The sequence below is a fragment of the Megalops cyprinoides genome, chromosome 1 (assembly GCF_013368585.1).
Source record: "Megalops cyprinoides isolate fMegCyp1 chromosome 1, fMegCyp1.pri, whole genome shotgun sequence".
NCBI classification, from domain to species: domain Eukaryota; kingdom Metazoa; phylum Chordata; class Actinopteri; order Elopiformes; family Megalopidae; genus Megalops; species Megalops cyprinoides.
Window position 1 is genome coordinate 60,495,353 of NC_050583.1, and position 15,635 is coordinate 60,510,987.

Sequence of the window (15,635 nt, forward strand, 5' to 3'; positions counted from 1 at the left end):
TCAGTATAAAAAATGCAACCCAAAAATCATTATCACAGATTTTTTTAGTCTCCCTAAGGATTGCACTAATTATTTGATATTTTATACAAAAGCTAAAATGTTCAGGAGATATAGCTAATATTATCTTGCAATGTCAAGAACGCTACAACTGGTACACTTATTAGATAAAGTACTATACGAGAAGCGACTGTTCATTTTGTTATACTCTCACCATTTGTCACCACTTGTCTTAAGAATATTCACCCAATACCAACATGCAAACCAACATGTTCATTGTAGACAACTACTAAGTCAAACACATCACTAACACCTACCTCTATTTCCTATTTCCAAGTTTACAGCCAATAAATATATAAGCGTTACGCTATTTCAGCCAATAAGAGGCATAAAAATCACAGCTGTCATCTTCCTTGTTAGTGAAAGTGAGCTAGTGTGAAGCAAATTTAGGGTAGGTACTTGTAGTCCCCATTAAGTGTGACTATGTCTCTCATTTAAAAACAGACACTATGCTTTATTGAATGTCACCTGCATCCAACCTATAAATTAGCTGGATTAGTGATCTAGCTGGTTGAGTAATTATGGTGTGGTATTGATACAATATAAATTGGTTACTCACATTTTAGACTCATGTTATACTTAATCAGCTCAATGTTATAGCTAGCTATACAATATTCCATTGCACCTCTTGAGATCTCTCCTGAAATGTGTGTCCAGCTGCACATCTGTAGTTAACTAGCTGGTAAAATTCACCCATGTACATATATGTAACATGGCATTTTTGTATGGTGAAAAAAATGCGTGTTGAGAACAAGGTAAGGGTAGCATTACTCTTCCACCAATCAGAATGCAGAACCTGTGATCTATTATTTTGTTGTATCCTCACAAGGTTGTGAAGGACGTCAATGCTTTAACTGGGCAGCACTGTATGACAGCTTTGAGCTTTGGCAAAAAAGATGAAGTAGTTTGTGAAATCTACAAAGCTGATATCACTATTGTTTCCATATCATACTATTTCTATACCATTTGCTTACAGTCTTTATCATATGTGGCCTCCCAGTTTGGAATGAGGTTGCCTTAACTGACAAAAATGTCAAGCTAATAAGTTAAAATATGGGAATGCTACAGTCTAAAAGTAGGTTTAACCTTTGCAGATTTTTTTTGGCAAGCCTCGTATGACAAGCACTTAGCCAAGATAAATCTTGCATCACTAGAAGAGGACTTCATTACAATACTGTATTTGCAACATTTTCTACAAAATCTCAAAACAAAATCTCTTGTCTGTAAAATATAACTGCATAAAAGCAAATAACATTTTATTGGTATGTGAATGCCTATGTTATTTACAATATATGTAAGTGGGGTATCTTATAAATTAAGGTTTGGCCTTTTTAATATATACATATTGTTAATAAAAATCTCAGTGGTACAAGACTGGAATTATGTAAACTGACCTTGTTAAATAAAATCTACCCCCTATCCCCGTTAATAACCCCCTGCACTTCATCTGTTAATATGACCATATGTACATCCATCTTTAGAGTGACCTTCCAGGCCTTGCCTTGTGTGTCAGGTCACTGGCTTCATTAATGTAGCGGTCCCTCTCTTTCTCTAGCTGGTAGATGATCTTGCGCTGTTTCTGAGCTTCGTCCCTGTAGTTCATGATCTCGTGGTCCAGGTGCTTCTTTGACTGCTCAAGGAGCTTCACCTCATTCAGCTGCTTCTCTGTCGCACTGGCAGCCTTGATCATGTTCTGAATGGACAACAGAACAAATAAATGGATCTGAAGAGAATTTATTCCTGAAGATAAGAGCACACTGTATATTTAGAATAAGAAATCAGCGTATGTATTTTATAATCACAAAAAACTACAGACTAACAAAAAATGCACCCAATAAATATAAATATCCACCACAGGCAAAGGTGGCAAGGGTATCAAAAAATCCTTGGAATGATATCATTGGAAAATATTCCAAATTGGCCCCTTTTTCTCAGCACGCAAGCACGTGGTGCAGCAAAGCTCAAGTAAATAAAATATAATTATCTCCTCATCTCCTTTTCACAGCAACAATACAATACTTAGCACATCATCAGCAGCACCAGAAACATGCTCCTCTTTGGGCGCAAGTGTAAAAAGAGAACCACACGAAATAACCCGTGTAAATGATGTCCATTGTAAAGACCTCAGTGTAACAGATCATCAGAAAGATAATTCTTTACACACGGTGGCCTGTGCCAATGTTCATTTCTGTCCATCACGGTGCACTTATATCTTTAATTAATCAACAAAAAGTGGCTAAGCTGTACATTAAGTGCAACCGCATAAAGTATGCAGGCAGTAATGTGTACAAATGTGCAACATAACTGCTACACGGAGCTGCTACACGGTGCATTCGCGATGTGTGCACGGGCACAAGAACACGTGACAGGACATGTCTGGCTACGGCTGCTGGACGCCCATCAAGTGGCAAATGTACAAACCACATAGGGAAGAGGTTTCTTGCACAGCGCTGACTATAACAATAAATGTATGGTCAGCTCTCAAAAAAACACAAATGAGCAGCTACCTGGCTGATATCACTCTGGCCCTGTCAGATATAGCAAATGCTTGAATGCATGAATGCATGATGTGACTGGTATGTCATCACTGCACAGCGCACAAGTTTTATGTGGGGATTATGCAAGTGCATAACAATAAATATGAATGAAAAAGAACAGTAAAATGAACCTACCTTATTCAAGATGTCTCTCTCTCGCACCAGTTCATCCATAGCTTTCTTATCAATTTCCATCTGCTTTTTGGAGGATTCCATTTCTAGGAATATGTAACAAATTTCAAGTGAGGCCACTGGGAATTTTAATTACAGCCATTTTTCTTTTAAAATAGGAGACTAATAATGTTTTCACCCACTTGGTGCTGGCACATCAAACCAGTATGGATTTTCGTTAGAATGAAAAGCCCATTATTTTCATGTCTAGAGGCAGAGCATCTAGACAACATAAGACCACTCAGCAATATGAAGTGCATCAGTGTCAGAAACCATGAAGATCTGCACTGCCTTATCAGATGGGTATACCATGTTCTCCCTCACACAATGGAATGCTAAGTGTGATCACCACTCTGCTGTCATCTACCACTCCATCAATCATTCTGGAGACAGTAAGTAATATGACACAGCCATGTTTCATCACGTTTCAAACCGACATACAAATAAAGGCCACTGCACGGCGGGACAGATGAAATATTTTACACGTTAATGATCAGACACTTTGCTTAATCATAGAAAACAAATAAATCAAAGTCAATTGTGCATGCCATAACAATGAGCACATAGTGTCCAATACAGCTGTCTGCTAACTGAAATGTCGAAAGTGCAAATACATCAAATAGTTTATAGTATTTCTACTATACACACACACACACACACACACACACACGCACACACAAAACAAGCACATTTAATTTATTTTTAACATTAAGAAAATGAAATTAAGTAGGTGATATCCCTGTTGCTGGAGGCTGTTTCATGGTGCAGAGGTGCTCAGACGAGAAGTGGCTGAGAACAGCAGGACAGGTTTCAAAACTGCCTTTTAAAATCAGTGAAGCCCCTTGCCTCTCTCCAGCCCAGCTATCTGGTTTTTCAGCATGTCTCTCTGCTGCTCCACTTCCACTTTCTGATCTTCTGTCTGCCGAAATTTCTTCTGGGTGGCCTCCCTCATCCTCGTTAGTTTGGATATTTCTTGACGCATCTGATTCACCTCCTCTTCTTTCATCTGATGGAAATAACAGGCATTTAGCTTGTTGCTGCAGTTAAACCACATCCTGCTGCTGTCCAATTTTTGTTATCTCTCTGATAAGAGGTTGACGTAGACCTCTCAGTTCTCAGGAGACCTAAAGAGAGATAGACTAGTGTTTCACAGTGGCTTTTGGCTAGAATTATCTTTCTCCCTCAAGAAATGATTATCAAATGTGCTTGACAATGAATACCAATGATCCATTAAACATGAATTAAGCTGTTTAGTTGAAATACTCAATCATCTGAAGCATCAACATAATAATGTAATGACATGGTTTGTATCAAATGACAAAATAATTTTTGCAGTGAGTTTTTTAGGGCATCACGTCATTTCATGTGCTCAGAATAAAAGGTGTCATTTTAACAGAAATCTAGAAAATAAAGATAAAATATGTTTCTCGGTGTCCACTGTATTAGTCTCAAAATATTACTTAAAAACAAAACCGCCTTTTCAAAATTCAGGGTTTCACTGCCTTTCTGCACTTCTTCAACTGTGTATGTACAGTGCCCCCTTGTGGTACTTATATTAATTGCAAACATTTTAATTGCCTTCATAATTGTGGAACCTTCCTTTTGGATTTAAATGGACATCATATAAGAATAATAAAATAAATGAGGTATTTGAAACCTCCTAAAGCTGAGAAATATGGGTTCTCCTATGTGAGTATTTATGTGACTTCTTCCCCTTGATGTTCTTTAAACTATATTCAAAAGGCTTTACATCTACATTTTAGGTCCTTGGATAAAACTTCAAAGACCAAACTCGACAGCACTGGTTCAGAAGTCTCCTCTTCTCTTCAGGGGATCATTTCATGTGAGACAGACAAGAGTGTTGAGAAAAGCAGACCGAGTAGCGATTTTGTTTTAGGATCTACGGGATGAAATTATGTGCAAGTACATGTAGAAGTGATTATTCTAGTGTACATTAAAGAGTGAAACCTGGTTTAAACATGCTACAAATTGTGAACATATTCGAATATGGCTCAAGGCACAATGCAGCAGGACGACGAAGCAACATCGTCAAACAGCAGTTTAAATAGAAAGATCTGAATTATGCCTTACACTTGGTACTGAAAAAAAGGTAAATGCCTTGCCCTTACTGGATTCACCATAGTGGGTATAAGAACAATGTAGCGTCTTATGTCACCACAATAGAATGAATAAAAATGTAATTAAAGCAGTTAAAAATACTGTGGAAGAAATTAGCCTTTGTTCATTACATATCTTTAAGCTGCACTAGAATAAATCATCACAGTTAATGTCAAAGGATTCTTAATTCCGGCATACTCTGATGAAAACACACCATGGCATATATCATTCATGTGAAATGCCTTTACAGATTAAGGGTGTGCTAACATCAGCTACGTTACTTACATTTATACATTTGGCAGACGCTTTTATCCAAAGCGACTTACATAGGTTACAGTTCTTTACAATGCTATCCATTTATACAGCTGGATATTTACTGAGGCAACTGTGGGTTCAGTACCTTGCCCAAGAGTACAGCAGCAGTGTCCCAGCGGGGATTGAACCGGCAACCTTTCGGTTACAAGTCCTGCTCCATTGTCATCACCATGTGACTTGGTAGCTGCATTAAGGGTAGCCAAAATGTAATCAGGACTGTCTTTTGTCAGTCCTGAGTAGGTGTTCACACAGTACAGTACCTTCAGATCAGATGCCCTTTGCTGATTCTCCAGGGACAGTTGTTCTGTGCTCAGAGCGTTCTGTTCGTTCTCCTGCTGGAGTTTGGTATTTCTGACTTGCAGCTGCTCCAGCTCCTTTGCGGCTCTCTCACTGAGAATCTGCAAGGTCACAAACAAGAATGCAAATCAAATGTGCACCTCTCACAAATAAAGTTGCATGTTCCTATCCAGGTGTATCACTATGTGTGTGTGTGTGTGTGTGTGTGTGTGTGAGTGTATGCACATGTCAAAACAGAAACACAGGTCATCAGGGAAAGCTGGAGAAAAACTGAGTCACAAACATCAACAAACAAAAAACATGAGATTTTTTTTCAAAATGTTTTGAGCAGGTGACAGGCCATTGTTTTTGCAAATGTCAGCAATGTCACAACCAGAGTGAAATGTCAAAAAATCAATTTTCGCTGCATGCAACATAAAATACAACACACTGTGTGATTCCTATACAAGTGCATGTGTTTACTCCTGGCCCCACCAGTGGCTGGGGTACCCTGCTCTCCCAGACTGAAACAAAACCGCCTAAGCAGACTTGGGCAGGGGATACTGCCCCAGTCAGCTCACCTTCTGCTCTCGCAGCTGTTGCTCCAGCCTCTGCTGCTCCTCCTTGCTCCGCTGGCTCTGCAGATTCAGCACTTTGATTTCCGACTGCTTGGCATCCAGCTCAGAGTGCAGCTGTTTCACCTCCTTCTCCAGCTTCTCTTTCCTCCGCGTCTCACGAGAGCACTCATTCTGGCGGACCTGAATGTCTTGTTGCAGCTTTAGTCCCGAGACAAATGGGCAAACAATGAATTAAACAAATCAAATCCAGAGAGTACTCCAAAGCTAAATCAAAAACACCAAACAAAATTTATTTGCCATCGCACTGGTCAGTGAGCCCACATTTTATCAAGGCTGACAAGGCCAGTTCAACTCCCACAGGAACTGCACACCATAAAATTCTAAGGAAGGTAAGTGAATTCTTTTGTCAAATCAAATTTAAGCAATTCAACCTTTTCATTAGAAAACTGAACTGCCTCTGTATAAAAGATATAACAGAGAACACAGGTACATATTTTTGTTTCACATACCACAAGTACGTACAATAATTATACACATTCCAGTACAGCATGCATTCCAATCACTTTTCCTACTTAGCCACCTCAGTGCCACAAGCATACTTCAACACACTGTTTGTATAATCACCAACAAATAATGGTAAATAATGTATTTGTTTAACTTTCAACTCAAGGTCTTTCAACCCAAGAAGAACTGCAGTGTTCAAGCGTGGCTGAAAAATTTGTACACAATAGTAATAAGTTTATAGGCTTTCTGAAAAGATTAGTTGATTGTCATCAAGTGTTCAAGTTTTACAGGAAAATTTTTTCAAGCTTTCAAATTTTTCAGGTGTTCCAGGAAAAATGCACCTGCTGACCATACACTGTTTTGGTGTTAATGGCAGCACAAAACAATTACCTAACATGTAGGCAATGATGCAAAGTAACCATGTTGCTTGCATCAACCAATGCTTACCCCTCAAAAAAAAATCAAAACACTCCACTAAACAACGAATCACTTCCTGTCTTTGTCATCCATCAATTTATGAAAAAAGTTGCATTGCTGGGCAGTTACCTGACATAAATTACCCACCAAGTCTAACTAGGTAACAAGCAAGCTTCCTACCTACAACAGCAGTACAATATGTATTGAGCTAGCCATGTACCATATCATGTCACACAGCATCTCAACCTATTTTAAAGTAAGGCAGTGTGCAGTTTAGGAGGCTTGCACATTTTGTTGTTTCCAGCTATATAGGGGCTAGCCATTACACTCCACTTCTGACCAAGTCTAATTAGTGTGCAAAATTTCATTAAAATCTGTCACTTTTACTGTTTTTTCATGTAAACAGGAAGAAAGAAAAACAGATAAAAAACAAAAACAAAATGTTTTCAAGCATGCTTGAATGTCTAATAAATCTGGCGTAAAGTCTGGCATGATAGAAACGGTTTGTCCTAAATACCTGCAGTATTGTTTCCATGGCCTTTTCTTTCAAGACTTCCATCTCTTGCTGACTGCTGATGGCCTTTGTAAGATTTTCTCGTAGTTTCACTACTTCACTCAGGAGTTCATCTCTTTCCTTTGTTAGCTCATCTTTGATTTTCAGCAAATCATTCAAACTGAAAAGCACATGTCCAGAGAAATGAGGCTCTTCTGTCAATCAGGATGAGCAGAAATATATATTATATTGTTTCGGCTTGATACCACATGAAGCTAAAGTCTGGGTATTGTCTGTTCCATTTAGACTTGTATTTATTGAAATAGTGCTTAATTGAAATGCTTACAATAGACATGTCTTCAATTTATGAGTACCTAAGAGATTACATAGAAATTATGTCTCACTGACCTGTGCTCCTGACCCCTTGATACACCAGCTCCTTGTTCAAGAAGCACTGTTAGGTTTGAAATCTCATGCTGCAGATCCTTAATGGTCTCTTTTGCGGTCAACTCCTTCTCATGGGCAGTATCGACCATTTTCCAAGCCTTTTCTATTTCCTGAAAGTAAAACATATTTTACGAGATATTGTCTAAACAAGACAACTATACTAAATATGTTTTTGCCCAAAATGTGAACTTGGTTCAGCGCCCCTCAAAGGTGTAAATCTACACTGCTCTACCCAATTACGAACAATACTCAATATATATTCTCAACCACATATTGAGCTCTGCGTCACCGAAGCTTTGGGTCTTGCACCTTTTTCAGGGTTGCTATAGTAGTTTGATCCTCTTCGGACAATTTTCGAGCAGCATCCACTTTGACCGAGTTGGATACTATTTCTGCAGTTAACTCCCTGCATTTTGTCATAAGCCGCTTCTCACTCTCGTGGGACTTTTTCAGTGCTTTAGCAAGTTTTTCGTATTCCACCCGGTATTTCTCCAGCTTCTTATCCCCAATGAGTTCATTAAGAACTTCCTGGAATCTTTTTTCCAGCGTCACAAAGGCGTTCTCTTCAGCCTCGGGCTTCTGGTCACTTTCCTGGCAGGAATAATAAACACAAATTTCGCGAGGCGTTACTTTCGTCGAATTTGAAATACATCTGAGTTCAGAGCAGCGGGCAAGCTACAAGTCAAGTAACCACACACATATGGCAAGTCTCACACTTTGCATACCTCCGTCATTTCCATGTGAAGTAATTTTCAACGCTGATTAAAAAAAATGAATAAAACCGAGTAATGCAATGTTAAATTTTTACATGTTATGTAGTCAAACGACAAACATTGGTAGCTCCTTGATGTCACACGGTGTTGTTTGAGACAAGTTGTAGCTGCAACTCCAAGGAAACTATTTGCGTCCTGGTTTCCAAGCGACCACGCAGCCAGTGTCCCCTTGGCATAACGTGATGACATCACGGCGTGGCGAGCCTCCGTGCAGACAAGGCGGTCATTTTAAGAAATTGCACTTGCAAATTTTGACTACAGTCCCTCTAAAGGTAGTTTGGGATCTAAACCAAATATGACATTTGCAAACATGTCAAAGTTTTGTTTAACAAATGTTTGCAGTTTGTCCTTGCTTGGGAAGCAATTTCCAGAGCCCTTTCTTTCATGTACTCTTATTTTGAGACGTTTGTGGTGGCCTTTTTTGGATTTTCCTTTCCTCACTTAGGAATTTGTCTCTTATCTGTATATTGATGGTTGATTTTTGATTTCCACTAAGCAATTAATATTGAAGAATAAATAGCCAGAGCTATAAATCTCTACCATCTATTAAGCTAAAAAAGAAATTGCACTTGAACATTTAACCCATAATATACAAAAAAATCCACCTTTTAATGAAATCTTTTGCTTGGGTTTCCTTTTTTTCTTGAATCTTTCTTTTTTCTTCAATGTGTAAAGCATCAACAACATGTAGTCAGACATTCCACGTTCAAGCTTCTTATTTATTTGTGTGTCCTGGTGCATATACATATTGTGTGGATCCAATACGTTGTTTTTGTGGGCATCACTCTGTGCACATTTCTGCAGAAATTCACATAGTCCTTACAGTGTGGATCAGCTGAAGTGGGAACAGTAAACGAGAAGAGCCAATCATATGCCTTATGAGCTGTGAATCTGCACAGGATTCTGAGAGGCATAATTCCCTAAAACACACAACCACAGTGCCCACAACTTCAACCCAGATTAAAAGGGGTTACATTTTAGGGCTGGCCAATGACATGTGTGCATTGGGACAGCATCTTCTACTGCAGATGGAGCTGTGAGACTTGCAGGAGCTGTTTCTTCAAATGGGTCATTGCATGCCCATAAATGTTTGTGTAAGAGTTTCCTCTTGTCAGGTTTGTAATGATTAACCCTACTTATGACAACTGTGATCCTATTTGCAGTAGCGTATTTAATGTCATGGCAGACATTGTAAATAGTTATTTGTTACCCAGTCCTGTTAGTATTGCTGTGCAATTTAAGATAAAACACACAAATTGTTCACATGCAATAAACATGACTGGAAAAATTTAACAGTTGGAATGCTGATTTGATATATACTGCTTGTCTATGATGTATAAAATAAATATACAATAATAATACAATAATAAGTATACAATAAATAGACTCATTTTTGGACTTCAAAAAAATAATCTTTGCCTGATCCATTATAAAAGATGTGGTGTAGCAAAAAGAATAACCTTGCAGCCCAGTGCTTGAATTTCTTTGGTCCTTTGGTCCCCTTTGATATTCATCGATCAATAAAAAAATCAATCAAATGTTAATATAGAAGGAAGGAATTGTCACATAGTGTATGACAAAGAAGCTTTAATTAAATTATTAATTTGTTTCACAGAAGTCAAGGGCAACTTAAAAGGGTAATATCTGACACATTATCCACTCCAATAGCACCATATACCAAAGCAATTCAGGTTTAACACGATATCAAAGGCAGTGCTCCACCTGCCTGAAAATCTAAGTTGAAACATTGCAATAACAGACTCAATTACCTAACTCACCGTTTCATCTATTCAATACAACCCAGGTGGCATTCTTAGCCAGTTAAAAAGTGGGACTGTGTGTGTGTGTGTGTGTGTGTGTGTGTGTGTGTGTGTGTGTGTGCAGCACATAAACATGTTATTGCTTGCCCACGCATTAGCACAAACATATATAACATGAGAGGCTTTGACTTTTTTTGACTAAATTATTAACTAAATCTGTAATCTTATACAAAAGGGAGGAATTTAAAAAAAAAAAGGTTTGGATAATCAAACTGAAGAATAATTAACTTGCAGATGCAGTAAAATACATAAAAGGAAGCAGGTTGTATCTTTCAGTTAAGCCTCAAGAGAATTGATTAATAATACAAGTTTTACTGAAAAAAAAAATAGTGGACCCTGTGATTTACTCTTTTTTGTGTTTTTATTTTGAAGTCTGTTGTATGATATACAGACAAATGGTAAAGAGGAGTACTTTCAATAACAGCTCACGGAAGTACCAATCACTAATTACTGGCAGGAGGTGCTGGACATCTGTCCAGTGTTCAAGTGTAGATGTCTTTTATTCCTCATGTGCAACATATAAAGTCCCTCTTACTGGGAATATTTTCACAAGTTACATGCTAACAGGTGGTGTTTAACTGGAATTACATTGGTTTCAGTCCTGTTTTGTAATTTGTTATTCCTATCTAGACTTGGTGTTTCCACCGGCATTAAGAAACCTAAAGGAAAGCTTTTTATATAACCACCATGTTTTCCCTGTCCCACCTCTCAGGTCACACAATCTCAGTTGTATTAGAGCCGGTAATAAGGACAGAGCAGGAGGCCATAATTGGAAAATTCAAGTGTTTATACTGGCTAGTTAAACACGACATTGCCCATCACACCAATTACAGTGTCCTGCTTGACTTACCTTGGCTACATCAATCGATTTGTTGCTCTTCTGAAGAGGCACCTTACAGCTTATGACTGACAAATGCTTTTGTGTATACGTGAAATTTGTCTCCATTATGGAATCTTTTCCAATTTTATTTTGTAAAAACTCTGCAACTGAAGACAAATTATAAATCATGTAGAGCCATTAATGAGCTGCTGGAGATTCCTGGAAATGTTATTGGGAAAACCATCATGCAGGCTGTGTGCACTTCACAAGCTCTAGACCTCAAAAGTAATGAAAGCCCAGGTATTTCTGCAGTGAAACTAGATGTGCATGTCAGATAAGGACATCTAGTGCTAAAATCAAAAGCAATGGAAAAGAAAGAATAAAAGGTTTTCATATACTAATGCAATGATGATTTCAGGTACCCTGATGGAGAGGAACCGAGGCTTCTTCCTCAATACTGATCAAATCATCAGCGGGAAGTCAGACGCCATTGTAAGCATGCCAGAGGTGGGCTAGGTGCTGCAGTATACATTTTAGGCGCTGCCATTTCTGAGATAACCAGCATCACTTGCATTGTAAGCTCCGATGGTCCTTAATTGACTTTTCTTCTTGATGCATACATTACATACACTTTTCAATGCCACATTGTCTTTGGTGTAGCCAGACGTTAGAATGTTTATTATTCATTGCTCTCTTCATTCTTGTACATATGTACTTACTAAGTAATGAATCTCTATTTGGAGCGTCTGCTGGGCCATCTGGAGTGAAGGCTCCAGAAGCCGAACAGCTTTTATGCATTCAACGAGCTTGGGCCACAGCCATCACAGACAAGGATAAATGAGGAAACTTTTGTCAACCTAATGACCTTGGAACCCAAATTACCCAAAAGCACTGGGCCACTTGCGGTGAGGCATTTACACAATCATCAGATATCTACTCAATGGTGACAGTTCATTGGATAATGTGCCGTTTGAAAAGTACTTCTTAGACTGATCAGTCCATTGATATACAGTCTGTTATCCCATTTCAGGACAGGACTCAGGTAAAAATGATGACATACAGTAGCTTCAGTATGATAAACATACTTAAACTCCTATGGTAGCTCAACTGTTACTATAGGTCTTAACACACCTCTGTCTAAAAGTGGGGGAGCGATTTTTCTTCCATGAACCAAATCACTCGGGATGATTTTGTTTTTCAGAACATTTCATGTTTGCAAGAAGAAATTATTTGTGATTATGCTGTCTGCAAAATGCATAAGTGAGATAACAATTTTCTATAACCATGTAAATGCAGTAAATAAATATTGTTAAATAAATAATGTTAATAAAGACCCATAAACATTTAAGTAAGACTCCTGTGTGTTATAGTTGCACTGCAGTTTCTCTTTTGTCTTGAAGTAATGTGTGCTGTCAGAGCAAAGGCATAGCTCCTTCAGTCCTTTACTTTAAACTTCCACTTCATTTAACCTGTATTGATCTTTGTTTATGTTGGCTTGGCTTGAATCGGGGCTCCAGTGCTGTCACTGAATGTAAGCTGTGTGCGTGCTTGTAGAGGAGGGATACATTGCAAGGCTTGAAATGATAGAATAGATTGTGGAACAGCCACTGATACTGTTTTGTTTTCAAGTCATGGCTCCTATCCTATAATATCTGCTTCATGAGACCTGTTTTTTGTGTGTGACCTGATACATTTATCTATCACAATACTCTTTACACTGGTACCTATTGTATGGTTTATTATATATATATATATATACTCACCGCCTCTCGTAAAATTCCCTGAAGCCAAGTTGGATTATTACAGATGTCCCATTGTTTTTATAAAAATCAAACTAAACTGAACAAACCACTACTATGGCATTGGTGTCTTTGTAGCCCAGACGACAGCTGGTTTGCAAATGGGATCCAAAGAGTCAAGTGAGTCAGCAAATTCACCTTTGATTTCTTGGATTGGGGCGTCTGGCTTGTGCCACTCTTGGGTTTGTTTGTGGCGCTATATATATATATATATATATATATATATATATACTTGCACAACACACAATTAAGTTTGGCTACCGGTTCCTTTTACAGCCATTTGTTCTCAAGCAAGGGGTAGGTAGTCATAAATTTATTTAAATATTCACCTTTTCATCCCACAAAATAGAAAGAAAGACAGGTGCAAATGCTAAGTTCAAAATTTTATACAAAAATATACAAACTAAACACTGTTTATATATACAGAGTTGTAAAAATTAAAGTAAAATGTCAAGTAATGTAAATAATGCTAATGAAGTTACATTTCCACATCACAGAAGTGATATCACGTCCTTCTGTCAAGTCCTGAAAAATGGTAATAAATGGCTATTGAAAATGGAATCAATTAACTTCAAATGTTAAGGTTTAACCAAATAATCTATAGTATGAATAAAACAACAGTCCTTTCTGAAATGTGTGATCAAGGACTGTAGTCCAAGTTTGCTGAATTGGGCATTTAAAATTCATTTACATTTTAAAAAGACCTTCTATGTAAATACATTTGCATAAATTTAAAAGACAACATCCTCAGACTGATTCACATGATGAAGCTGCTACTTTCTCTAGAGCTTAAGCTGATGGATTCCCCTGCTTTCAAAATTAACAGCCAGTGACTTCACGGCAACGCTCTCTTTTCACAACAAACAAAAGAAGGTGTTACCTAGAGGCTGACAGGACTAAATCAACAAAACTACAGGTGATACAGGATTACTGGGCCCCAAAAAATTCAGTGTGAAGGTAAAAGAATCTTTGCAAAGTTTTGTAATTTTGACCCACACAGAACACAGAAAATCAGTTACATTGACAAACTAAAACCTGCCTCCTCTCTCTGCGATTACACAAGGGGGAAAAAAGCGCAGAGCCAGGCAGGCAATGCTTAACATTTATGCCCAGCACTGACAGCTGTAAAGGAGGACCGCATAAACACAGACAATACATCAAATTCAGCACATGGCCATGTGTTATCTGGAGGTTACAGGCAGGTAAGCACAGCTTCGGTGTAGGCGGCTGTCCGCTTAGGTCCACAAGCATCAAGGAGCAATTCAGCACCACGGAGAGGCACCTGCCGCCACACAGCCGGAACACTGTACACCTGCAGGCTGTAGCGCATCTCCCACTTCACAGCTGCAGGCCATCATCTGAGCAGCATGCCTCTCCTGAAAAATGGCAGTCCCCCCCGCTCCCTCAATGGTGGCGCAGGCTTGGAGTAGAAGTCTCTGCTACCTGGCTTCCCACTAATCATTCTAATCTGCCTCTACCCCTCAGAGGCCAGTGTTGGGACAGCTCCACTGCCCTTCCTGACCCGTCAGGCCGAAATGCAGCGTCACTTCCTACAAGGCGTGTTTATTGTTTTCACTGTTCAGTACTTCTTGTTCCTGCTTCCTCTGCTGATTCCCTTTTCAGCCCCAAGGCTGAACTAAAAGAACTCATTCCGATCCCCACTGCTCCCTTTCTCTCTCCCCAGTGGCACTGCATGGCCACCTAATGCAGCTCCACAGGCCAGCAACTAATTACATATAGATAATTATGTCTTCTCTGTGGTGTCTGGGTATTTAAGTCTATGGTTAGTAATGTCCATTTCCTGATCCAGGGTATTTTTTCACTATGAATAGGGTGAGCAGTTCTTTAAAATACAAAATGAGAAATGAGTTCATTTTCTTGCAGAATTTCGTGTCATCTGTTGCAGAAGTTTAAAAATATTTCAGAAGACCTTTTCAAATAAATGTCAATCTAAAAGTTGGAAAAGTGGAATCTAAAGCTGAATATTTTGTCATTGTTCATTGCTTCACAAGTGGTGTACATGGTGTGATTTACCAAGCAACAGGATTATAGATTTGAGTAATGGCAAGTAGCAGGGGTATCAGAGATGTAGACACGGGCGTCAGTTTGTTTTGAAACAGTTGGTTTCGACGTGTTCACACCAACTACTAAAGGCTTTCAAAAAGTGGTGGGGACGAAATGGGCCACGACAAAAAGTGGTGGGGACATGTCCCCAGAGTAAATGATGCCTATGGATGTAGATGCCCCCTTCAAATAGTGACGCGAAACATATGAAGGTTGACTGATTAATTGATCCTGGAGGTGAAGAAAATTAAAAGATTAGATGCTCCAAACTAAAGGTGGCATACCTGTTGGTGAATTTGTAAGTAAATATAGCATGCAGATAATAATTGTGCTACTTAGCTTAGCAATAGAATCAGAGTAATCAGATAGATAGCGATTAAAAAGACACATTATTCTTTTAAAACATTTTTAAAGTTAAAATGCCATTATTACAGGTTGTTATTGGC

General features: G+C 38.6%; 1 protein-coding gene across 1 annotated transcript in view; it reads right to left on the minus strand.

Annotated features, from left to right (window-relative positions):
- LOC118792932 (cilia- and flagella-associated protein 58-like) overlaps nt 1–8,697 on the minus strand; it is a 51,518-nt gene extending 42,821 nt beyond the window's left edge. The window contains exons 1-9 of the mRNA XM_036550840.1: nt 8,639–8,697; nt 8,223–8,504; nt 7,875–8,023; nt 7,491–7,647; nt 6,056–6,250; nt 5,459–5,596; nt 3,612–3,771; nt 2,730–2,812; nt 1,559–1,750 (exon numbers count right to left, since the gene is read on the minus strand). Coding sequence (XP_036406733.1) covers nt 1,559–1,750; nt 2,730–2,812; nt 3,612–3,771; nt 5,459–5,596; nt 6,056–6,250; nt 7,491–7,647; nt 7,875–8,023; nt 8,223–8,504; nt 8,639–8,653 — 1,371 coding nt within the window. The 5' untranslated portion in view covers nt 8,654–8,697. The remainder of the gene's footprint in view (nt 1–1,558; nt 1,751–2,729; nt 2,813–3,611; nt 3,772–5,458; nt 5,597–6,055; nt 6,251–7,490; nt 7,648–7,874; nt 8,024–8,222; nt 8,505–8,638) is intronic.
- Between the last annotated feature and the right edge of the window lie 6,938 nt (nt 8,698–15,635).